General features: G+C 41.6%; 1 protein-coding gene across 3 annotated transcripts in view; it reads right to left on the bottom strand.

The window, feature by feature from the left end:
* LOC119659251 (calcium uptake protein 3, mitochondrial) overlaps positions 1-26,858 on the bottom strand; it is a 207,594-nt gene that overhangs the window by 17,387 nt on the left and 163,349 nt on the right. The window contains exons 2-8 of one of the 3 annotated variants that reach the window (XM_038067237.1): positions 24,739-24,871; positions 24,524-24,634; positions 7,845-7,892; positions 7,703-7,785; positions 2,076-2,138; positions 1,686-1,760; positions 807-869 (exon numbers count right to left, since the gene is read on the bottom strand). In XM_038067237.1, the coding sequence (XP_037923165.1) occupies positions 807-869; positions 1,686-1,760; positions 2,076-2,138; positions 7,703-7,785; positions 7,845-7,892; positions 24,524-24,634; positions 24,739-24,871 (576 nt within the window). The remainder of the gene's footprint in view (positions 1-806; positions 870-1,685; positions 1,761-2,075; positions 2,139-7,702; positions 7,786-7,844; positions 7,893-24,523; positions 24,635-24,738; positions 24,872-26,858) is intronic. The other 2 variants (XM_038067238.1, XM_038067239.1) reach the window with 2 other exon arrangements.

Genomic DNA, 26,858 nt, shown 5'->3' on the forward strand with positions numbered 1-26,858 from the left:
GAGACGCTGTACTCACTTTGGCTTGCCGGCCGTGATGCAGTAGGCGAATGCTCCAAAACCCCAATTAGGGCGATCAGACCCGAGTTTGCACGGAGGCTCATCTGAAGTGGCAAATTGATCACGAAACCTCACCAGGGGTATACTGGTACCATGGGAACCGGGATAGCCCTTGGACTCTCATACTTCGGGTGAACTCCCGTTGTATGTGAGTATAGTTCGGTTGTTTGCGGTTGGCCCCCTAGTGGGAGTTTCATTCGGGTTGTGGTTATGCTGAAGCGAGGAGAGACCTTCGGGACTCGGCATGGTGTTGCGTTTCAACACGGGTGCCGTACTCCTTAGTTCGGTAGAGATTTAGGTATGTCTTCCATCCACCAGTATGAATAATAAGCCATGCACTTGGTATAGACTGGTACTGTTGTTGCTTGTCTCAGCGGGGCTCTGATTGTGGTCACAAAATCAGTCCGTGTCTTGAGAAGACCGTGGGATTAAGTCGTCCAGACAGGTGCTCACGTTAAACCCCCAAGGACTTAACTGCACTTAATCGATTCAGGGTTCTGGGGAGAGTACCCGTTTTAGGAAAGCTTAACGACCATGTTTTCTTGAAGCCAGAGACTGTGTCGATAGCTGTTAACGTATCCCTGCTACCAATTAACATGAAGTTTTATTACAATTTGGTTTTGATGGTAGTATCATCTGCCTTTATCAAAATTAACTGTTTTTAAAAAAAGATACTTATCATACATTACAGATTACACTACATTCTTCCATACCATAACACTATATGTTAGTACTTTTCTACTACTTACTTCCCCACTACTTTCAGTTACTCCGTGCTTGTCCTTCCATGCTCCACTAAAGATTTTCTCCATCTGATTACAGGGAAAAATGAAAGATAAAATAATATTAGCTACATTTGCTATAGATACAAGATTATCGGATTAGATAATTCTGTGATTTTTAACCAAACCAAAACAAATAAGACATGACAACATTATTTGGGGTTTACAATGCTCCTTGATAGATCACAAGGGAATAATTTGAAATCGTTAAAATATACAATGATTTATTGTGAATACAGTTGGGTCAGTTAGTCCTTTGTCTTCCATTCTTTAAATGTTGCTAAGAGAAGTTTTGAAGATGAATTGTTAATGTAAAGTGCATATTTTTGGTTATCTGATAGTAATTTAGAGCCATTTGTTATTAAGAAGCAAATTTATTTTCCAGGTATATATATATACAATAGGTGGTGTTGCAGAGAGTAGCATCACTTACAGAAATATTCAAAGCAATTCGAGACGGTGAGTCTGTTTATAAAATAACAATAAACTTCTAGCGAGATATCATGTCTTCTTTTTCTTGAATGAAGATAATAATAACAAAAAACCAAATAAAGAAAAAAACGTTTATCTTTCTAATAAAAACACACCAAAACAATATAAACAGAAAAAGTTAAGAGCGCAGTGGACATCATTGCGATGTCAGGCGTACAGAGGAGAATAGCGATACGAAACACTTAAAATCCTTTTCATCCATTGTGTTGGAATTTTAAGACTAGAAAGTCTTCCAGAAATAGGATACATTTCGAACAAGTAATTCAAGAATTGTATCAATGTACGAGTATTGTAGTATCTGAATTCAAAGTCACACGAAACATCAAACTTCTTAGCTCCATTGAAGAAACTTACAAGGGTCGGCTGCTTCACTTCTTTCTTCTTTCTCAGGAAAAGCCCTTGCTCTTTGGTCGAAATGAGTTTCATTAACTAAATATTATTCGAATTTGAAAGAATTAATTTCATTTCTAGTTAGAAAATGGTTCTTCAATGCTTAATATCAATAGAATATCAATAATTTGTTGTCCCTTTTACGTGATTAGTATTCTATGTACAGTGAAGATAGTTTTATGGGGACTGATTAGTTTATCATGTAGATACATTTCTAAATCTACTAATGTATTGAAATTTTAGTAATTATCTACGGTGAACATGTCCGTTATTACCCTTTACCTCCTCTAAATTTCGAAAATTTATACAAAACTTAAAATAAATAAAAATATATAAAATAAAAAGGTATCTCACAGTTTGACGGGTTGCTTCGTCCATAGCGTGATCTCTAAGAGAGCCGCCGAAAATATTTCGTATCTAAGAAAGTAAAATTAAAACGCCCATCAAGATTTGCTGTTTTTTATATTTATAATATAAAAGCTAAACAAAGGAAATATAAATAAATCTGAATAAAAAAAATCTTAAGATAATTATGAAAATGGGATGAATCAAGAAGTATGAATCGTTGTATAATCATTAAAACAGTTGAACACATATTTTACGTTTCTGTTTGAAGACTGTTGAAATAGTCTTTTTCTTAGATATATTAAATATAGATAGTCAATGAAGAATTTATAAAAGATATATCTCGGATGATTAGAAGACTTTCTTTTCAGATAATCTCTTTCGGTTAAGTCTGAGCGAAAATCGGCATTAAGTTGGGTGCCATCATTGGTAGTCGCAACGCTATTTCCGTAGTTGATCAAAGTGTGATTATTGTGATCAATGGTTTTGTGGATTTTTATGCTGTGTTTGATAATCCTTACCATTTTTTAGGATCGGAACTGTGTGAATGACCAATGTTAATTTTAAGTGAGCGTAAGCAGATGTCATCTGCGTAATTTATATGATTGAGGAGGTATACTATTGTCTTTGGGCCTTCAACATGCTTTCTTAGCAGGCCATAGTAGAGTGTGGCACAAATTACAAGAAGGAATAGTATCAGAATTTTAACCAATCAAGTGTAAATGAAACAAAAACCCCAATTCCAAACACATTTTTGCTATTTATTCGAATAACGGAAATTTACCGCGAAAAACGAGAAGCTATTTGAAATATTACTCCGAGTAGAGGAACAAAATCATCATGGGTACAAAGGAGCCCATTTCGCTTCAGCAAGGAAAGGCTTTTCATTAGCTTTGTTCTATCTAAAGGATGCTAGCTTTGACACTGGGACGAGTGAATAAAAGACTTACTTAAAACATTTGTTGTGTTCAGAAAATTGGGTACTATTTGAAGAAATCTTCAGTAAATGAGTTATCAATTGCAACCAACTTCTAATCTGTATAAAAAGGTCAAAGGGTAGTATAGGTCCCAGGGCGAAACGTGGATTGGTACCCACGATGGAGCATACAACTTGGGAAACGCCAATGTGTGTCTACTACGAAACTCTATCTCCACCTCCACGTGGTGATCGTTGGGAGCTCTTTTTTAACGAAGAGCTGCAGACGGAGAAGGATGAAGGCGGATCTCCCGCGCCTAAAAACGGGACAAACTGTACACGACTGGTCCTTCAAATTTGTGGTTGGGTAGGGCTGACAACCGTACACGGAAAGCCAGCGTTGCGAAGCCATAGAAGAAGCCTCGGGCATGATGGATTTTACAGCGACGAACCCGGCAACGACAACGGAATAACGATTTGCACATTTCCTCATGGAACGTGCTCACCTTGTACAGAGATGGAGCTACCAAGGAGCTAGCCGATACTCTCTCCCAATATAGGGCAAATGTAACAGCGTTGCAGGAAATGCATTGGATAGGGGTCGGTTTCCATCAGAGGAGCCACTACACCATATATTAAGTGGCTATCCGGTAAACCATGTGCTCGGAGTAGGTTTCTTAGTCAGCCAAAAAATGAAACCGGCTATTATCGGCTTTGAAAATATAGGCGAAAGGCTATGCACACTCTGCGTTTGCGGGGCAAGTTTAGAAATGTAAGCCTCATAAATGTTCACGCCCCTACAGAGGACGATGCGGAGTCGGAGTAGGGTAGCTTTTACGAGGCAATTGAGCGGACCCTCGAAGCCTATCCCAAGTATGATATCAAGATCATACTTGGAGATTTCAACAGCCCAGTAGGGAACGAGCCCGTATTCAGGCGATATGCCGGCTCCCATAGGTTACATAGGGATACCAATGATAACGGACTGCACATTATTCAGTTAGCAGTATCTCACGAAATGGTTGTTGAATGTACCTGGTTTTGCGCGGAAAGTGGTCCACAAACATATGTAGGCCTCTCTAGATGGGGCCAATTTCAACCAAATTGACCAGGTGTTGATTGAACGCCGCCACCTCTCAACCTTGATGAATGTCAGAACATATAGGAGCGCCAATATAGACTCGGATCACTATCTCGTTGGCATGGTACTCCGAGCTCGAATAACAACATCACCCAGAATCCCCTCTGACAATCAGGTGAGAGTTAACACTGAAGCCATCCACAACACAGCCCTTCACGACATCTATAAGAGGGAAATGGATGCCGCAATAACCGCAGTCAACAGAGATCCTGGAGATGAAGCATCAACAAATGATCTTCACAACCACCTGAAGAACGTTATTATTGATACGGCCACAAACATACTTGGTCCCAGCCGCAAAAGGAGTCGGAACGACTGGCGATGTAAGCTAGCAACGGAACGGAAGAATGCTGCATACCGAGTAATGCTGCATTATCAAAGAACGCGGGCACGTGCAGAGACTTATCACGAACTCCGACGAGCGGAGAAGCGACTTCACAGACGGCAAAAGGAACCAACAGGTCTGTGAACTAGAAAAGTACAGGGAGCAACGGCGCCAGGCGCAGAAGTTTTACCAACAAGTCAGCAGGATAAAGCCTTATACACTCATCCTGCCGAGAGAAAGGGGGAAATCTGATTTCCGACAGGCATATTGGAGCGATGGATTGAGTACTTTCATGAGCTACTGAACAACTAGAATATCGGCGAGTTGTAGGTCCCGCAAACTGAAGACGACGGACAAATACTGCCACCACCAAGTATAAGAGAAACATTCCGTGCAATTCATCGGCTAAGAAATCATAAGTCGCCAGGAACCGATGGAATTACAGCCGAATTGGTTAAATATGGAGGCGACCAATTACACCAAGTGGTTCATCAACTGATGCTCAAGGTATGGGACAGTGAATCAATGCCTGACGATTGGCAAAGAAGCATTATCTGTCTCATACATAAAAAGGGAGATATCACACAGTGCAGCATTTATAGAGGTGTCATGTTGCTGAATACCATCTATAAGATATTCTCCACTATCTTGCTAGGCCAGATAGCCCCATATGTCCAGAAAATCATTGGCCCATACCAAAGAGGCTTCACTCCAAGCAAATCGGTAACAAATCAGATTTTCTCTCTGCGGCAAGCGATGGAAAAACTGGTGGAATATGGACAACAGTTGCACCATCTATTCATCGACTTTAAAGCCGCCTATGATAGCATAGCCAGGGTAAAACTGTACACGGCCCTGAAAGAGTTTGGTATCCCAACGAAACTTATAAGACTGACTAGGCTGACCTTGACCGATGTGCGAGGCCAGATAAAGCAGCAGGATCACTCTCAAGATCATTCGACATCAACAACGGTCTACGACAAGGAGATGCCCTATCATGCGTCCTCTTTAACTTGGCCCTCGAGAAAGTGATCCGTGATGCTGAGGTAAATGCAAGAGGTACGATCCTCTTTAAGTGCACCCAACTACTGGCCTATTCTGACGATATCAATATCATAGGAAGAACCCCCCGAGACGTACAAACTGCCTTCATCCAGATCGAGCAGGTGGCGATAAGCGCGGGATCTTGGGCTGTACATCAATGAAGGCAAGACAAACTATATGGTGGCAACGTCAGCACCGAAAACGAACCAGCCAACAACATCAAACCGCACTGGTCAAACGGGAAGAATAAAGATAGGAGAATACAACTTTGAGACCGTTGATAATTTCTCCTATCTAGGGTCGAAAATCGCAACCGATAACAGCTACGATGGTGAAATCCACGCACGGTTGTTGTTAACCAACAGAGCCCATTTCAGCTTGCAAGAACTGTTTCGCTCGAAACGTCTCACCATAGGGTCAACGCTCTTACTGTATAAGGCTATGATCTTGCCATTCCTCATGTATTCCTCGAAGAATTGGGTTCTTATCAAGAAGAATTGCCAACTCTTGGCCGCGTTCGAGAGAAGATGGACGAATCCGTAGCTTACATAACGACGAAATCTATGAGCGATACTATGTCCGCCAGGTTGTGTGCATTTCAGCTTGCAAGAACTGTTTCGCTCGAAACGTCTCACCATAGGGTCAAAGCTCTTACTGTACAAGACAATGATCTTGCCAGTTCTCATGTATTCATCAGAGACTTGGGTTTTTAGCAAGAAGAATTGCGAACTTTTGGTCGCGTTCGAGAGAAGAATCCTCCTAAGAATTTTTGGCCCCCTACATGAGGACGGACGATTCCGTAGCTTACATAACGACGAAATCTATGAGCGATACCATGACCGTCCGGTTGTGGATAAAATCCGGCTCAACAGGTTACGGTGGGCGGGTCACTTAATCCATATGCATGAGGATGATCCAGCCTGGAAAGTCTATAGGGGCAATATCTATGGTAGAAAAAGAAGACGAGGCAAACTCGGTTGTTGCGCCGTTGATGATGATGATGATGTAAACCAACAACAAATTTGGTGAAAAAGTGGAAACTGTAGACGCTCATGCATACACTGAGTTACATCATGCTACGTTGAATTTAAGAGGGAGTCCCTATTCATGCAATGGAGAGGGTACATTTTTTTTCCACCAGATATATCCATGTGGGGTATCAAATAAAAGGTTTCGGTTAGTACTTTCCGAAAGTACCTAACCGAAAAATCTGAAAAAAATCAAGAGACCGCCACTATATGGTGCCTAGGCTCCGAAATACCCTCCATGCCTATATCTGTTCAAATAAAATTAATAATAGTAGATTACTATAATTTTCAGTAATTGGCTCCCAAACCCCCCTTATGTTCATCCTAGAACCAAATTCTGTAGCAATATAGGCTATACCATAGAGCGTGATTCTACTAAGTTTAGTGGAAATCGCACAATTATTAACAAAGTTATATTAGGACAAAGTTGTCGCTTCTATGCAAATTCAAGACTTTGAATATCAATGTGAAAGTGGATATTCTCACGTAATATCTGTATTCGCTGAAAAGCCGTCGTGCTTCCAGCAGGACTTGGTCCCCGCTCTCAAAGCCGAGTTAACTCAGTAGTTGTTAGCGGTGCATATTCCTAACTTTATAGCCGTGGATGAATGGATCTCAGGCAGCCCAGATTTGAATCCTCTGAACTACAACCTTTGGGGTAAGTTAGAGGAGACTGCCTGCGATCGTACCGACACCGATTTGGAGAGTTTAAAGGCCAGCATCATGCGTGCACCTCGAAAAATGCGGCTTCATACCGTACGTGAAGCGATCGATGTATGGCCTCACAGACTTCGGGCCTACATAACTGCTAATGGCGGCCATTTTGAATATTTTTTTTTCGTTTGAAAGCTCTATTTTTCCCATTCTTATGGTGTATGGTTAACACGATTAAATATCCACCAGAGGTAATGATTTCTAGCTGCATCCCTGAAGAAGGATCTGGATTTTTATTTGAGTTTCTGTTTAGGGATTTCGAATAAAAAGTGGATTGGAAATCTAAGACTCAATGAAGATGTACTTTACCAATGTTCCCGTAATTAGTGGAGAGATCATGTTAAAAAATGTCATTTGCCGTAATTGTCATCTATTTCATGTAAAAATAAGTAATGGTCTTAGTTCACTTGCTGCGAGCATAAATTGTTTTAATGATTATAACAACACAACGTGTTTTCAAATACTTACCACCAGAAATTCATTTTTATCTACTCGATGGTTACCATCTGTATCAAACATGTTAAACGCAATACGAAATCCGGACTGTGGTTCTGAAATAGTTGAATATTCGCTTGAAATTAAAAATAAATTTATTCAAGGAAATTCATACTTGTTAGGACTGAGAGAAGGAACAAGTATTCCGTGTATGAGATTATTCCTGAAAAGAAATATACAATTTTTGAGAAATATTTCCAATCGTTTTAAATCCTTTATAAGCAATATTTGCAAACATATACATTTAAGGTCGCCTAAATTCGAATCTCCTCAAGAAAAAAATAATGTAAAAATCGAAATTGATAAATAAATAACACATTAAGGCCATAGTAGAATAGCATTTCCTTTTCAATTAGTCAGGTATTATATATGTACTGAAATAATAATTCTGAAGACCAATTTATGACAATTCAGAACCTACTTATTATCGTGAGCGACTTCATTTCTAATATCCGTTGTGCATCCTTAGCAACTTTTCCGTATTCTTCAATGCATATCAGTGTCTCCAATGTGTCGTCATATTCATTTTAAAGGCTTTGTGTAAGACAAAACCTTATTAAAATCGATTTATTGTCTGTCTGTCTGTCATACGCACTTTTCTACAAAACGGCTAAGCAAACCCGAACGAAATTTGGTGGATATATGGGAACTATGAAATTCTACTCATACAGTGAGTGACATAAATGTACGTGCAGTTTAAAGGGGGGCTCCCCATACATGTAAAGGTAGGATGTACAAATTTTTTTTAATCAAATGTAGCCATGTGAAATGTATCAAATGAAAGGTCTCAGTTTGTACTTTTCGAATCTGGTATTAGTTTTGATGTGAATTGCAAAGCGCGCGAGTAAGGAGTCAAAATGTACGCATTTAAAGTGAGGCAAGACTCATTTCCGGAAATTACCCAAACCAAAAATCTGAAAAAAACAGCGTGATGCGCTTAGATGAAATCTTGGCCTCAAAACATGTCCCATTCCGATATCTGCTCAGATAAACTTACCAATAGTATATTACCAACTTTTAGAAATTGACTGAGAAACCCCTTTTAAGTTCACCCTGGGAGTACCAAATTTCACACCACAGATGACGGTAACGCTCATACGCATTTTAGTGTCAGGGCTATAGTAGTTCAAACTTATCGATTTCACATGTCATTTTCAATTGACATTCGAGTGAAATATTAAAATTTGTTTCACGAAGAAACTACCTCTCCCAAGTTCTTTTTTGTATCGCTTGTAGATTAATTTATTCACTTCATTTGCTAATAATATTGAACTCCTAGTGGGAAGCGTATAAGGTTGACTATTATCAATACAGTGCTTTTCAGGTCAAATTATTTGAGCAAATGGATCTTTAAAAGATAGTGCACAGTTGAATATTTAAAACTATCATGCATTCATCGTTCCTCACATACGGAAACAAAACCTTTTATACCTGAAGCACCTAGCTTCCGGTTTCCCGACTTGTTTTCTACTAATGTTGTGTTTAGAAGGTTTGGATAATAATATTGTCAAAGGAAGTTGCACTTCGGTGCAATGGTTGCGGGGCAGAGCGTCAGCCTTTCAATCTCCGTTCTAGGTTCGAATCCCTGTCTCTCGCTGATGTGAGCTTATCACTTGCAGATTGTTAGGTGTGATGATAATGAAACTAAAGTATAGTCTGTTTGGATGCTCTATATTACACTTAGGAGTGCACAAGAAACACTAGATGTTTAATGTGTCCTAAAAGAACTATTGTGCGCCTCTACTGTTTATAGTATATCTATTAACTACAGTATGCCGTTCGAGCCTATAAACGATAGGAACTTTATTATGTTTCCTATTGGAAAGTGTTTCAGCGTGGAATTTGGTATTATGTATTCTCCCAGGCGCCTTGACCTACTTTACAGGTTCCAGACTATGCTTGGAGGTTTCGTCAGTCTCCTTACAGAATCTACAGATAGTATCCGCGGGAAGTTAGCCCCAGACGATAGTTTAGCCTCAAGTGACCACTGAATGCTCCCACTATGATTTGAAGGCTCTTCTTATGGAATAAAATGATACAACCGATCACGACAAGTCGGCCTCGCTTGTGAACGGGACGAAGCCTAAAGAATGAAGATTCAGAGGTTCTTCTTGGTGCGGTTAAACAATGATTCGAGCGCTTAGGTTTGCATCCTCCCATTGGCACAATGAACTGTTCAATTGCTGATAAGATCACTACAGTACAGTCACCTCAACCGTTCCCCTTCATTTTTCAGCATAGTACGGCGTCGCTGATTTTTCCTGGTCAGTCCGTCCGCCGCCTCATTGCCTTTCAACTTAATTTGGCCTGGAACCCAGAGTATACAGCAATTATTGAGCAAGCGGAGCGTATTCAGTCTATTCCCATACCAGTTTCGAGTTTACCTGGTAGGATTTAAGAGACTTAATAGCCGCTTAGCTGTCGGTTAGAATAGCAATATTCTGCCCCTACCTGCATCTGTATGTGTAGACGGAGAGGGGTTATTCCCAGAAGGACTTCTAGGGATGTTGTTGACAATGATCCACACTCCTTAGCTGTTGTGCTGAGTTCAGTTATGTGTATCCAGACCACGGCCTCGTAGTTAATGAGTGGCCTCAATAAAGCAGTGTATATCCATCCATTGCTTCATTTTCGGGACGCATCTTCATTTTTTCCCTGATATGCGCTTAAAAGCGGGGAGCTATGCGCCTAAAGCCGGGACAAATTGTACCAGCTAGTCCTCCAGATTGAGGTTTGAAAACAATATGTTACGAAGCCACAAAAGGTGCTTCGGACTGGATGTATTTGACAACGACGAACCCGGCAACGAAAACGGAATGATGATTTGCGCATTTTTTCATCGAACGCGCACTCCTTGTGTGTTCCTGGAGAAAAGCTACTACTATATACTTAGTATAGCCATAAGTTCTGTCAGTCAATCAAATCTTTATTTCTCACGAAGTAATAAACCAAATCAATTGAAAAGTACACCATTAGAAAAAGGAAACATAGAGCTTTCAAACGATCAAACGAAAAAAAATACTCAAAATGGCCGCCGTTAGCAGCTATACAGGCCCGATCTCTTCACGAACGGTGTGAAGCCGCATTTCTCGAGCTGCACGCACGATGCTGGCCTTGAAACTTTCCAAACCGATGTTAGTTCGATCGCAGGTAGTCTCCTCTAACTTAGCCCAAAGGCTGTAGTCCAGAGGATACAAATCTGAGCTGCTTGGCGCCCATTCATCCGCGGTTGTGAAGTCAGGAACATGCGCCGCTAACCACTGCTGAATTATCTTCGCTTTGGGAGCGGGGCCCGAGTACTGCTGGAAGCACGACGGCTTTCCAGCGAATAGAAATTCACTCAATGGCTCGATTACATCCTCGAACATCTTTTCGAACACTCTCGCATTGGTTTTGACGTCGGCCTCGCAGAAATGAATATCAGTTACTCCGTGATATGAGACGTCCCACCATACCATGACAGAAGTCGGATGGTGACGACGTTGGACTCGCGAAGTATTTTCTTTGGCTTCATAGCAATTGTGAGCATATACTGGATCATTTTGGCAGTTGAATTTTTCATCGATGGTAAACATTTTTTTTATCAGAAAATAGAATTTTGCGATATTTTTTACCGGGAAACCGTTGCGGAAGAGCAGCACACCGAGTTCGCCGTATTTCCTTCGGTTTTGGCGTTAACATATGGCTAACGCACCGTCGGTACGTCCGAGTACGAGATCTTCTCCAGACGGGACCACTTTCAACCAAATTGACAACGTGGTGATGGGACGCCGGCACCTTGATGAATGTCAGAACATATAGGGAGGAACATACAACACATATATATAGGAACTGGTTAAATATGGAGACAACCAATTACATTAAGCAGTTCATCAACTTGTTCAAGGTGTGGGATAGCGAAACAATGCCTGACGATTGGTAACCGGATATTATTTGTCCCATACATGTGTGGCAATTATAGAGGTATATCGATGCTGAGTACCATCTATAAAATATTCTCTTCCATCTTGCTAGGCCGGAAAGCCCCATACGCTAAGAACATCATTGGTACATCCCAAAGGGGATTCACTCCAGGCAAATCAGCAACAGATCAGATTTTCTGTTTGCGTCAAGCGATGGAAAAACGGTTGGAATATGGACATTAGTTGCACGATCATTTTATCGACTTCAAGACCACCTATGGTAGCATAGCCAGGGTCAAACTGTACACAGCCATGAGAGAATTCGGTATACCGACGAAATTGACAAGACTGACTAGGCTGACCCTGACCAATGTGTGAGGCCAGACAAAACCAGTAAGACCATTCGACATCAACAATGGTGTAAGACAATGGGATGCCCCTTTTTAACCTGGCCCTGGGAAAAGTAATCCGTGATGCTGCGGTAAATGCCAGAGACACCATACGGATATAAAGACATTTCTAACTCTTAATTACAAACGAAATGCAGTTGCAATAAATACAAATGCACTTGTACAAGGGCCTGACGCAAAGTATTTATAAATACGATATTTACATAGCGCTAGATTGCGTAAGGACATAAAGCGACTACCCTTGAGCATCCGAATCTGAGCCTGCAGGTGATAATCGCTCGGCTCGGCGCTCATAAAATCTAAAGGTTTGAAATTGCTGCAGCGTTTCCTGGGATAGCAAAGTTAACGATCCACCCAATACAACCATTTCGATTGCATATCGTTACGATATTAACCAATTACCAGTTCAAATAATTATATTGAAAACTAAATCCTACATCAACCTAAACAATCGATTTACGTATATTTATTTGGTAAGTCACAAATTCAAATATTCAGATTTCCCTATGCAGCAATTTTGCCTTTCGATATGTATACAAAGGAAGATACGATTTCAAATCAATTTCTAGAAGTCAAGGACCTCATGTGTTTTATTTCCGCCCCTAAAAGACTCAGAATATGTGGAATACCAGAAGGGACACAATTTTCTTGTTTGTGAATAATAATTCGAAGCCGTTTGAAATGCTATAAAGTTTCCTTTATAATCATTTCGGCAACATATCCTTCAAATTTGAATGCTTCTGGTATTAAAGCAAACACAATTATCTGTTGCCGAGGTTTAGAAGGGATGGCGGGGCGGGGAAGGAGAGAGGTTTGAAGGGAGACAATATAAAAATAATATTTTATTACGATTTTTATGCGCATCATTTTCCTTGAATGTGACTTTTTAAAAAATAGGGGAGTTATCTTTCGTATGCCTGCAGTTGCCTACTTTTTGCAGGACGAGAATTTAGATTCATAAAATTGGAAATGAAAATTTGAGTTCCGGTTTTAAGTCTCCACGGAATTGGCCTATAAAACTTCAAAATATTGAAAATAAAACTGCGGATATGATAACATGTTATTAGGTTTTCTGTGAGAGAAATATGCAAAATCAGGAAGTAGATTGAGATACAAATATGGCCAAGAAATAGATCTAACAGTGTTTTTCTTATCACAAGTCGTTATATACTTTCAAAAATTTATGTCTATATACTGGGCATAGAAATCCATCAGAAAAGCGATTTAGGAGGAGACAAGTTTATGAGTAGCTTTTGAATAACATATGCTTCTCGGCAAGGAAATTCCGAATTCCCAAAACTGGCTTTATTTAAGATGGATGTGAACGAGCGTATAGTAGGGCTAGGACTGGTTGAAGTTTGTTACTTATGTCGTAGTAGGCGGGTTTTGGATAGCATTCCACTTTTGACTATAAAAATTGTTGTGAAAACTAATCCACTTCGACTGTTCCGTTCGGTCACCACCTTGTCGTAGTGGAGGAGATTATGGTAGTTTATTACTACACCCAGGGTGTAAACGAACACATGAAGGTGGAAACAAAAAATTGTAACTGTCCACAGTCACAGACTTCGAATCAATCCACCCGCAATTTTGAGAAATCAGGTCGTGAGGCACGAATTTTGGAGGCCTTACGGAAAAATCTGTGGAAGACGGGTTCTCCACTTCAATGGTAAACCGTGCACCCAGTGTCTACGGTACGGCCAGCCAGAGAAGATAGTACAGCAACTTCTTTAATGAGACGGACTGGAAACCTGACTAGAGCCTTCCTGCTGGTGAAACTGCTGCCTGACTCTTCCCGGGAGAGGAAGGCTCGGTAGAAGGAAACTTCAGCCGCAAAGGAGAAGGGACTACAAGCTTGTCCGACAGCACCTTCACTTCCGCCTCCAGGAGGAAAAGTTGAACATGTAGGAACTGCGAAAGAAGGCGAGAATGAGGGCATGATGGTTGCTACACCACCAAGTGTGGTGATATCCAGAGAAATCAGACGCATGAAAGTGGAACTTTCGGCGGTAAGGAGGTAGGCAAAAGCCGGTAACGCCGGTGGAATACACGCTGGACGCAGTTGACTTTTCCGTAGGTGGCGGTTTTCGCATTAGACTACACTTATGTCTACAAACAGCCTTTATGTCGAATTAGCTTGAATCATGCCAAAGTCTCTTTCTATCTACTGGCAGCAAGGCTGGCAAAATTTCAGGACTCTCCTTATATAATTCTGGTACAAGGGCCATGGGTTCGTTTTAAAAAAATCGGTGGTATTGGATCAGTAAAGAGGCAAGAATCTTTTTCGACGAGAAATCCTCGGGACCGAGAACCTGCGTCATGATGTCAAAATTGAGAGCGACAACTATGCTGAGAAAATGTTTTTCTGTTTGAAAAGGCCGATTTCCCGAGGCCAAAGCGATAAAACGGTTCCAGGGTGGAACCGAGAGCTATTAATTAACGACGACTCCTAAATCGTGCTTGTCAAAGCAGTAAGAACGAAAACTGATTAAACTTTCGGAATTCACATCGTCAATATAAAAGGCATGTAAAACTTTCAAAACAAGACTTCTTTAATGCATACTGTGAGGAGCTGGAAGGTGGACGGGAGACTTCCAGGGTGTGCAGAGTCCTTAATAAGGATGAATTGGCAAAGTTGGACTCTCTTAGAAAACCGGATGGAACTTTCACGAACTCCAGAGTTTCAAGTCTCAGAAATTGAAGGAAGAGGATTGCCGCTTTCTGCAAATATTTCAACATGAAGGTGTTGCAAGGGGAATTGGGACATGGCGAGAGCGATTGTTACCAATGAAAAGTCTAGATGCACTATACTATCCTTAAAGCACCTAGCATTGATCTATTCAGCGATGCTAAAGGAAGCTATAGAGCACTTAAAGCAACTTCTAAGAATATTTTTTTGAGCATGTCTTGCTCTGGGCTACGTGCCTCGCCCTTGATAAAAGGCTGGAAAAAATGACTCTTAAAATTCAAAGAACTTCAGACAAATTAACTTAACGTAATTTTCACTAAAATCTCTGGAGAGACTGGTTTAGCTTCACATTCGCAAGAAGGCGCTAAGGTCGTACTGATTAAATGAAAACCAACGTGAGTTCGCTCTTCACTCTTTGGTTTCAAAGATAGAAGGTGCAACTCTGAAAGGCAAGCACGCTATTTTGGAGTTGATGTTCTTCTGTGGACATTGAAAGGGCCCTTCCAACAGCTCTATGATGCCATCAGAGAGAGAGTATCGGGTATGTTGATCGATTCACTACTATGTGAACTGCAAAGTCTGCCAATAAGCACTCAAGGTTATGCTCATGAGGTGGCTGTGCTAGTTGTTGGTCGACAACTCGGTGTATAGAAATACACAACGCGCCGTTGATTTGATTGACAGTTGGTGCGTGAGGCATGGACTTTCGGTAAATCCAAATAAAACCACAATGGTATTATTTACAAAAAGTCTTTGCTTTTGACAGATAAGGCATTCAAACCTTCAACTCTCCGAAGAAGTGAAGTATCTGAGAGTTATTCTAGACAAGAACCTTCTTTGCAGCAAGCATGTACAGGTAAAGATCAAACGAATAGCTGGGCTGTGACCTTTGCCTCGATATGGGGACTTAGGCCTCAGGTAGTGTCGATATATGTTGGTATCATTAGGTCGATGTTCACTTATGCATCCGTAGTGTAGTGGCTGAAGGTGAAAGAAAAGAGTTTTTACTGTAAAGTAGCCACCCTGGAAAGAACTGTGGGATTGGGTATTACCGGTGCATTACTTAATTTGCAGTCCTGGTATTTATTTATTCAGAGCACTGCAATGAGAGCAGCTCATAGACTAATTCGATTAGATTTATTTGGAAACAATGAACGTGGGGGCGCGGAGCATTGGAAGAGTTATTTGGAGAACTGAATCCAATTTTCGCAATGCCTTCTGATTTTCGGATCAGCATACATTTGTTTAGTAGAAAATATGTACTTATCTTGAAACGAAGAGAAAACTGGGACGAACCAGACGAATGCGTGTTACGATACACGGATCCTTTCCACACCGATGGTTAAAAAACGGAACAAGGTTCTTGAGCAAGAGTCTACCTCCCGAATAAAAACGAAAAGGAGACTTTACCATTGGGACAATATGCAAGGACTTTCAGGGCGAAGTGTATGCGATCCTAAGGGCGGCAACCTGAATGATTGACGAGCGGTTGAAGGGCAGGTGCATCGCAATCTGTAGCGATAGTCAAGCTACATTGAGGGCGTTGTGGTGTAGAGGAGAAATGAAATCTCTTATGCTTTAGCAAAAGAGGGGTTAAATTTACTCTATGCCGGCTCCTATCAAAAACTGGGAGCAAGCTTCCCATAATGACAGGTGGTTGAGCCTCAATGCTGCTGGACACACCAAAGTTTTCCTGTCAGAATCAAACAAACATACGGCAAAGTTAATCCTGGCGAAAAGCAGGCAGATTTGCAGATGTATTGTGGGCATTCTGGCAGGCCTTGATTCAGTAGTTGTGCATATGTGTGAACATTTTCTAGGTGATTGCCCCGCCTACTAACGGGATTTGATTGTAAACATGGAGAAAGGGAGCAACTGGCTCCCGAAATATCGACATCTTCAAATAAATACAATAGGGTTGTCACTAATAAAAAAAAAACAATCATTGAAACACCAGACAACCAAAAAGTTCAATGGTATAAACCATAACTGTTCTAATCAAAACTCAAGCAGCTATTTAGGTCTAACCAGGTGAATTCATGGGGCCATAACAGGCTGAATATGTTTGGCTCGCTCAATAAGGTCTAACCCAGAGTTCCAGGCTAAATTGGGATCATAAATAAAATAAAGATCACAAAAGAATACTAGTAGTCATCGCCGTTAAATTATCATCTCGGGAAACTAGAGATTTCTGCGGACACTGTCAGCGTTTTTGCCTTGAATTTCGAAAGCTAATTAAGATGGAAGTATTGGGGATGGCTAGGCACAACAGCTCGTCAAGTACCGCCAATACCTAATCAAATATTCAATGCTCATCAGCTTCTTTCTCAAACGGAAGGAAAAATCTTTATATTCATCGCAACTATAAACGAAAATAATTGCTAATCCATAATGGACAGGCAAAGCAAGACACTCCCCTCCCCCCAAATCCGTTACATAGGCCGGTGTTTCCGGTACACTTCTGGAAAACAATTATATGCGGTACCGAATCAGAACACAGAAATGGGGGCTGGGTAGAAAATATCACAAAGGAATGCTTGTTTCCTAAGTTATGTACCATATGTGTTATAAACCCAATGAATGAGCCTTTTCATTAGAAGGGTGAACAAAAGTGTACCAGAAGACCAGCCTGGAACAAATACGTGATTGAGAGCTAGAATTAAGCAGGATTTGCAAAGAACAGATGTGCTGAGAAAATCGCGAATGAGGTGCATTCTCTGATACCGTAAGAAGAGGGATACTATGCAGTATTTTATCAATTTTAATTTAACTATTGTGTGGATTGTTTGAAACCAATATAAACTGATAACTCATCATCTTATTATATCAATAGGCGCTCGTTCTCTTACTCTTCCCAGCGATTCAAAGACAACTCTGATCCTTTGGTCGATTTAATATACGGTTAAAAAACCCAGGAGCCTCCTTCTCGCCCAACCAGACCAAAGGGCGACCAACTTTAGGATGGACTGAAGACCACAGGCCCACATTACAGCGATGATGCATTTCGACACAGACTATTTGTGACCATTCGAAAAAGTATTGATACATCCTCGATGGGCGCAAACACTTCAAGCAGTGACGCAGACCAGAGACAAATTGATATTAAAGGAAATTACGACTGGAGCCCACCAGGACAGACTGTTACCAGACAGGACTCTTCGGACTATAGCACAGTTTGTAAGAATGACCGCTTTTTGTATCTTCATATATAGTCCAACCCTAAGATCACTTTCAGCGCTTTATGTAAATTTTACGAAACTTCGATCGTTTGTAGTCTCCAAATCTGCTTCATATCGTCCGACAAGGAGCCGTAGGTCTTGATTTTTTTGCTGTTTTTCTACAGGGTTCCGACCCAACGGTACGGCTACATTGATTATGAGACATGCTCGTTCTTCCTTGAGAAGCAGAACTAGATCGGGTCTATTGTGATTAACCCTGTAGTGGGTGGCAATAGTGTAACTTCACAGTGGTTTGTTCCGATCATTTTCCAAGATTCTCTGCGGAGTATACTTATAGTAAGGATGATAGGTTGCCACTAAGTTATACTTCAACGTAAGGTTTTGATGGAGAATCTTGCAGATGGAGTTATGACGACTGGTGTACTTGGTACTGCTCAACACCCTGCACGCAGACGTTATGTGTTGGTCTCCTCTTTACAGGAGTCGTGAAGAATGTATCATTTATTATTTTTTGTTGGGAGCGAAGTATCCCGAATCCTGAAAGTTAAGAATGCTTCGGTCTCATAGAATAGTAACCTCTTATTGACCGATTCTAAATCATTGTATTGAAATGAATGTATATAGAAGGACCGCAAGGCTCTGTTTTAAGGACAAGATTCAAACGCCGTTCAAATTCGTCCGAATCCAATTATTTTCATACGACATTTTTCCAGACCCAACTGAATGCCGATATCTCTGCTGAACTGGATGGTGATGTCCAGCAAGGAGTGAAGTTGATTTTCGTCTTTGGCATACAATTCGATGCCGTCACTATACATTAAATTACTTAAGGTACATTTCGACAATACGTCATGTACAACTTGGAACCCATATTAGCTTTCATGCAAAAGCTGGGATAACGGATTCAAAGCCAAAAAAACCACCACCACACCGCGCTTGGAGAGTCGCCTTAGGAACATTCCACGCCTGATTGATGTTTGTGAGGATTCCGATAGTTTCGTACTCCGATTCTGCATCATTGTTCTGAGGAGAAGAACGCCATTTGGGTTGATTTTGTACAGACAGAACACTTGTAGTAACCGGGAATATCATATGGAATCAAAAACTAATTTAAGATCGATGCAGGCTGTCAAGATATTTCATTTTTGTTGGACAGCCTGCTTTACAGCTGCCGTATTGATTATAAGGTGTTCTTCACTGTTCCAGGAGCCTTTTGCGCATCCTTTTTGCTCCTTAGCTATCAATATGTGAACATCAAGATATTTTGAGATGTACGTGCCGAGAACTGAAGTGAAAACCATGTAGATGGTAGAAGACAAGTAATCGGTCGACATTTTGAAGAGCAAGAGGCACGATGTTCTCTGGGAATGAGATAAGTTATCCCCTTGATGAAGAATGGTGGAATTCCTTTCAGATCGGCAATCATTTGAATAAAATGATTTACCAATACCCTGTGAGTGCTTTTAAAATGCTTTAGTCAGAAGTTGTAAATCTTGTCAACCCTGGCGCTTTCAAATTATCTGCCTTTTCATATCAGCTCCAGTTATACCAGGCATGGTCATTTCGAGGAAGGCCTCGCATGAACGTATAAGGGGTGGGAGCCACGCTGCTTCTACTTTCCCGGCCTGAGATTTTTATAAAATCCTCTTTGATTTTGGAAGAACAAGGTGTATTCTGTCCTTCACTGAAGACTCTTGCGATAGCTGCAACTGCAAATGGGGCATACCGTAAGTTTCAGCCTCGGCACCTCGAGGATTTCTTCGACTGGCATCTCAAAACATCTGTGCACCCATGGTGATGGATTTCCAAGATGTGCTTACGTGAGGCGGCCAATCCCCTTTCTCAACTTTTTGACTCTTTTGGCGAGTAGAAACATCCAAAACGGTCCCCGCGCGCATACCTCTGTTATTCGCTCCAAGATGTTGATTATTGAGACGAATATCCGTGACAGCTCCAACGTACACCAGACTGTTTTGAGATCTTCGGTCTAGCCTCTGGGAGAGTCTCAGCATATTCTGTAGATGCGACCTTGAACCATCAAGGCTTCATATTATATTGGGTCAACATCCCCAGTTACCAATCTTTTCCTGACTGCTGAGTTCATGGCGTCCTTTCAAGTGGAGTATTTGAGTTGTTTCTTTGATTAGTCGGAAATTCGTTGCCTAGTTGGTAGGGCAACTCGATAAATATTCTCTATCACCCGTGATTAATTGACGACGTTCTGCTCCAGAACATGACTTAGTTACGGGTTCTAAACGCGTCATGGAGTCGAAATCTGTACTCTGCTGGATTCCGTTCGACAATAGACGCGGAGGTTAAATTCGTTGGCTCGTTCAAACCATACGGCACCTAGGTTTTCCGTCCCTGGTAGTTGGGGGCATAATTGCCAAAACGTCCAAGGGCGAAGAGCCGCTCTGATGTTGTTGAGCGACTCTCAAACGTGTTGGATACTGGCTTCGTGTCCCTTGGATCCCGTTTCAATTAGTTCTGGTGGAATGACGTGAAGATAGAAATGAGGAGAAGTAGTTAGTAACGTAATATGCGAGCCTACGCTGTCAGGCACTTTTTTGCTGCCGAAGAAAGTGAACTCATGAAGGTTCCGTGATTTTCTAATTTTAGTGTAGACTACATGCAGTCCACTAAAAGATCTAAACAATAACCTGAAGACTCGTGATGGCCAGAGAGATCTATATCGACTTGTCAAAAACCAACACGAACGCACACGGGATATCGAACACTCCTATTGCATTAATGACAAGAACAGTATTTTTCTTCCACAAGCACTCCCAACATTTAGAGCAATTACACCTGCTAGCGCAACTGAAGTCGGGGAAAGCAACAGAACCTGAGAACACCGCATTTGAGCTCTGGAAAGCGAAGTGCCAGGATCCAACACTGTGGCTCAGTGAATGCTTCAATCGAGTTATTGGGGAAGATAGAATACTATTTGATTGGCAAGAAAATAACATAGTTTGAATATAGAAGAAATAAGGTAGGCAAGCAGAATGTTCAAATTACCGTTCGATCCAGTTTCTCTCCCATACCATGAAGACTTTTTAACGCATTCTTGACAACCGTATTCGCGAATTCGTTCAAATAACCGTGGATCAAGCGGGGTTTGCCAAGAACTGCGAAACTACTAACGCAATACACGCTGCGCTTTTACTCATGGAGAAACACCGTGAGAAAAATAACTCCCTTTACATTGCATTTCTAGATCTGGAGAAAGTGCTTGACTGGGTGCCATATTAACTCATCTGGTATGCTCTACAACAACACTTAGTACCAGGGGAACTCAGGCATTGGGTTCAATTGTTATATTACGACCCGAAAAGTAAAGTTCGGATTGTTGGGGGTGGTTCGTGTTTCGTGTCTCTGTCGGTGTTCATCAAGAAATCGCCCTCTCCCCATTCCTCTTCGTTCTTACTATGGGCACTGTCACATGGGACATACAACGTCCAGTGCTCTACACACTGCTTTAGGCAGATGAAGTTTGCCTGGCGTATCATAGCAAAAATGATTTCGAACAACTTCTCCAAGTCTGCAGGACTGCATGGCATTATTCCTGCTCTAGTAAGAGAGGGAGTGGATGCCCTGGGTTTGCACATGCCGCGCTTGCCTGGCACATGCTTATATTCCAACCAGCTGGGGTGGTGTTAAGGTAATATTTATTCACAAATGAAATAAACGCACCTAGGTAGACGCAAAAAGCTATCGATTGATTAGTCTAACTTCCTTTCTACTAAAAGGACTGGAAAGATTAGTAGATCGGTTCATAAGAGATACATATATCCCTAAGCGGGCACTTCGTTGTAGGTAACATGCCTACCAAAAAGGAAAATCCATGGAAACCGCACTCCATGAACTAACGGCAAAAATTGAGAAGTCAATGTCCGATAAAGAATACGGTTTAGACGCATTTATGGACATCGAAGGCACCTTCAATTATGTCTCATTCGCGGCGATTTGTTATGCGGCAAGTCTCAATCAATCAGTTGGATTCTTCACATGGTAGATTGAAGAAAGATGCACATATTGTTCGGATAGGAATCTATCGAGGCAAGGTGTCTTAGAGGTTGCCCACACGGAGGGCTTCTCTCTCCTCTGTTATGGCTCCACCTTGAGATTGCTATGGGTCCTGGAGGAAACAAAGATCTTCGCGCAAGCATTGGCGGACGATCTAGCGCTACCCATTTCAGCAGGGGCGGAAATCCAACTGGTAGAAACAGTCAAATCGATTCCAGGTTAACGTGGAAACGCCATATCCAAGAACAATACTCAAAACCCTGCAGATTGCTTTGGTGTCGTAGGACTGCGATAAGTAAGACCTGGTGACTATCACCAAAACCTGGCACTCAATTTATCCCCAATCCAGTTTGAGGTGAGACAGAAAGCAGCTAACGACCCAAATAGGCTTGATACTATTGGTGCGCTGAAAGGCTTCGTCTTCGAAAAGGCATACTCCGTTGTAATCATCAAAATAGAAGAATGACGATAAATGACCACGAATCTTTTGGAATTATAGACTTAATAATCTTCACCGACGGGTCAGTTATGGAAAATGGATCGAGCATAGGGATGTTCTTGTGAAATCCGATTATGGAACTGGCTTGACCTCTCGGAAAAATGACGACCAATATTCTATGCGGAGATATATGCCATTTTATTGGCAGCAGAAGAATGTATGTATAGAAGAATATATCGCATTATTCGAATTTGTTCCGACAGTCGGGCAGCATTATCAGCACTAAACAGTAACGACATATCAAGCCAGTTGGTGTGGAGTTGTCATCAGGTGCTGCTGAAACTTGGCTGACTGAACGAAACATTCCTAATGTGGGTGCCAGGGCACTCAAATATTACTGGTAATGAGGAATCTGACAGACTGGCTCGCCAAGGTTCTGAATCCACAATGGCATCCGGCCATCTACTGTCAAGTCTACTCTGAAGTGGAAAATGGCAAAGGTCCACGCATCCGAATCGAGAAATTTGAACTTCTGCCGGCAGGCGAACATTTTTGCGAAGGAACCCGGGGCCGCTAGAATGGCATTATTGTTGTCCCTTAAAAAATGGGACATGAAACCCTAGTAAGGCTTTTAACGGGACACTGCCCTATAAACTACCTCATGGAAAAAATCGAAGTGGTGGTCTCGACCATATGCAGCCAATGCAAAGAGGAAAAAGAGACGACTCTGCACTTCGTATGCAGCTGCCCGCTCTCCTCAGACCTCATACGAAGATACGTAGGTAAGGTTTTTTTCAACAAAGAGTATGGGCATTCCCTGTCCTTGGAGAATGTTCTCAGATTAGCGAAAGCCTGAATAGGCAATTTCCGGAAATAGTACCATGGGCCTAGCACAGTCTGAGTACTTGGAACTGCGGCTCTTCCCACTAAACTAGACTAACTAATTTGTCCAAAAGTGGAATGATCGCCTCATGCAACACGGTCTCAGATTCAATCTGAATAAAATTGATTTTTTTACGACCAATCATCATGAAACTGGTACTATCACTGTCAATGGCAGCCCTGCCCAGAACTGAGTGATTTAAATGTCTCAGGTTAATGCTATCAGTCAATGGACAACTGCCTTATGAAATTAATTCACGAATTAGCGCAACCTGGATGAAGTTGCGTTCCAGAAATGGTGTTCTTTGTGATCGACGTACCAACGAACGTCTCAAATCTAAAATTTACAGTAGCGTCGTCCACCCAATCGCCCTCTATGGTTCTGACTGTTGGCCGACTATGAAACACAATGAACGGCGTCCTGTGGTGATGGGGAGGTAGTTGTTGCGTTGGACTAGTGGCGTGAAACGCCTTGGTCACATCCGAAAATGTGACATCCACGAGCGATTTGGGGTTGTACCCATCGTGGAAAAATTGGAAAAGGGGCGTGTTCGATGGTATGGTTATGTAATTCGCTGTAAAGGAAATTCTCTTGCCAAGATCGGTATGAACATCGAAGTCGATGGTAAACGACCAAAAGACCGGCTGATTGACTGGATAGTGATTTGAAAGCCTCGTGTCTACGTCTAGATCAGGCCTTTGATAAAATGGTGCAACTGATCACGACGAGCCGACCCCGCTTATGAACGGAACAAAGGCTGAAGAAAAAGAAGACTACATGCTTGTTTAGTTACTTCTAAATCTTCGCAATTTGGGGGAGCGAGCAAGTGAGGAAGAAAAAAGGTTTTTCGCAACAGTAGGATCATGACATGATGATAAGTTACAATTAGGCTTCTCGATATTACTCTATTTTGTCTGTTATTGTTAGTTGAATGTCAGATTTATCGAAGAAAGCAGATCCTCGTTTTTCCTGTTGTATCAACCTACCATATATTCAAATCATAACATATGGCTGATATAACTGTAATATTTCAAATAGAGGATTCATTTACGTTGCAGATGCTTCACCGACCAGTACAAAACTCGTGTGACATGAAAAATACTCTACTTAGTACTTTCAATTAAAAAGCGGATCACGGAAAGTGTTTGCAAAGTAAACATCTGCACAAATGGGTAATTACTTCCGTGCTGCTACTTAAGATGGCCTGAAGTACTCACATTAGTACCTATTACAGTGGAAGAGGTTCTGTTTTAAGAGCGTTCTTACCTTTATCACGCAACTTTCGAAACATGTCCGGCGAACCTTTTTTGAGTGGAGGCGTCACATCTTTGATCTGATTAATATCATTAGCTGTTAGGGTTCGTCTCTTCAAACGTGCTAAATAGAGAACAGAAACAAATCGTTTAATTACGACATTAACAATGATGACAGCCTTATATGTGCATGCATGTAATTATTTAATGACTTCAAGTTCAACTTACGCCTTGGCTCCTGTTCAACGACTGAGTCTAGAAAGTCTTGTGGCGTCATATACAACTGCCCATCATATTCGACTGATGCGAATTTTATGAAGCGTCTTTCGCGGGCTGTTAATCTGATGGCCTTCTCCTCCTCCTGAAATTGAAAGCAAACGGCCAATGGAAAAATGAATTTAGCGAGACTCTCTTCATGCGGATTAACAACAATAAATGGGAGAAATCTTAAAGAGGATCGAATGTTTCTGGAAGATCGTAACCGCAAATGAGCCTTAGCGTCAGTGTGAGATCAGTCAGATACACGTAGCGGCAAAACCTTATTAGCTTCAGACACGATCAAGGTGTCTGATAAAAAAATTCAAAAAGGATCACTTTGATTCAATCGGAGAGGTGCAAATAATATCTACAATAACTTCAGGTTCGATTTATGAGCCGGTGATGCGAAGATAGATTAGCCGAGCATAATGCAATTTTGACAAGGCGAGTGCACTTCTAGTGCAGTAATGCAATTGGATTAATGGCGGCGCGCTACACTGCCTGGGACTAGGCGCCCTGACCAGTGGTTTTGTAGTTGACAACAACTTGACAATGAGTTGTTTGCAACTTGTTTATTACTACATTTCGATGTTCGTCCGGGAAGTAGTACATTGTGGCCTCAGTCCCGATGACGAGAAGATTTATTAGCAAAGCTAGCACGGACCAGATGGCATTGATAGATCACGCTCGGATTAACTGATGGTATCTTGAGCCATTGCTTCGTGTGAGATCTTGTCGTTAATTTGAAACAAGTGTCGCGTAAAAGGAATGCCATAAGAATTTAATTGTTATGTATATGGGCTTGGAATGAAATGTCTTTCAATTAAGATTTGCCGGGGGGTCAGTTGTGGGATAATAGCATAAGGTATGTGCTTGGGGCCACGTTCTTTTGCAGAAATACTACCGGGCGAGAACGCGGTCGGCGGAAAGGGTAGCTTACCCATTGAAATTATGAATACTATCTTATGAAAAAGTGATTTATTCAACTGGTTATATTACCAGCGCATTGATTGTCTAATACTTCAGTCCATCATAATTCGAAGTTCAAACTGTCTGGAACATCTACCTGAGTCACATATTACCGAATACAAATCCAAATTCAAATACATTTAATATTCGGAAGTTGACCGTAAACTATCTTGGAATATGAGATAAAGTTTCCTATTTACAATAGGCAATAGTACACGTCACTGCTTCTGAGTGCCTTTTGGGGATGCACATCTTCATTTGCTTTGTCAATATCACCTTGTATGTTCCAGTGAATGGAGGATGAGGGTAAAGAATTGGAGAAAGCTAGTGAGAAAAAGGCAAGACTAACCCGTCGCAAGCCCCATTGTGGAAGCGCTAGGAATGAGCCGTTTCAATTTGAATGCTTGATGGTCACCGCATGGTAGCGTGGCTGGAAAAGTTGGCAAAACTTTCAATTCCATCATACATTCATCGTAGCTCCCCACGTTGTCCCCAAAAGGCATCATGAAGGACGTTACCGATGTCGACAAGGAATAGTATCAGCAACAACCCTATTCGCCTCCGTTTTGGACTTCAAATTAATTACAAATTTTATCTTAATGCAAAGTGTGACAAACCATTTACATGGAGAACAAACATAACAAAACTAAAATATTGGACGAAATATCAGGGAAGGGGGAAGAGCTGATTGCGCAGTACGAAAATGCGTTGCTTACAATAGCGACCAGCGAAAGGGGCAGCGGTGGCTGAAACAGGGACGGTAACTCCAATATCCTTCAGCCTCCCTGTTCCGGAAAAAAACCCAGCCAAAATCACTAGCCTTGAGCAGTTGGATTCAGATATGAACCGAGTGGAAGTGCGGTCGTTCGTCCTAGCTAGATCCGAAGAAGCGAGGCTTATCAGGAAATGCGCGACAGTGGTGAAGCGTATGCGTTCCTCCAGAAGAACATCAGCGAAGACGTCAAAAATGGGATGATGGAAGTAGAGGAACTGCGCATCACCTTCTACAGGCAAACGTGGACAAGCAGACTACAAACCGAAAACCGCTAGCAGAAAAAGACGAGGAAACGAAGAAGGACTACGCAGTCGGTTCTGATCATTAAGCCGACGGAAGGCAAGAC

The sequence above is a fragment of the Hermetia illucens genome, chromosome 6, assembly GCF_905115235.1.
Source record: "Hermetia illucens chromosome 6, iHerIll2.2.curated.20191125, whole genome shotgun sequence".
Lineage (NCBI taxonomy): Eukaryota > Metazoa > Arthropoda > Insecta > Diptera > Stratiomyidae > Hermetia > Hermetia illucens.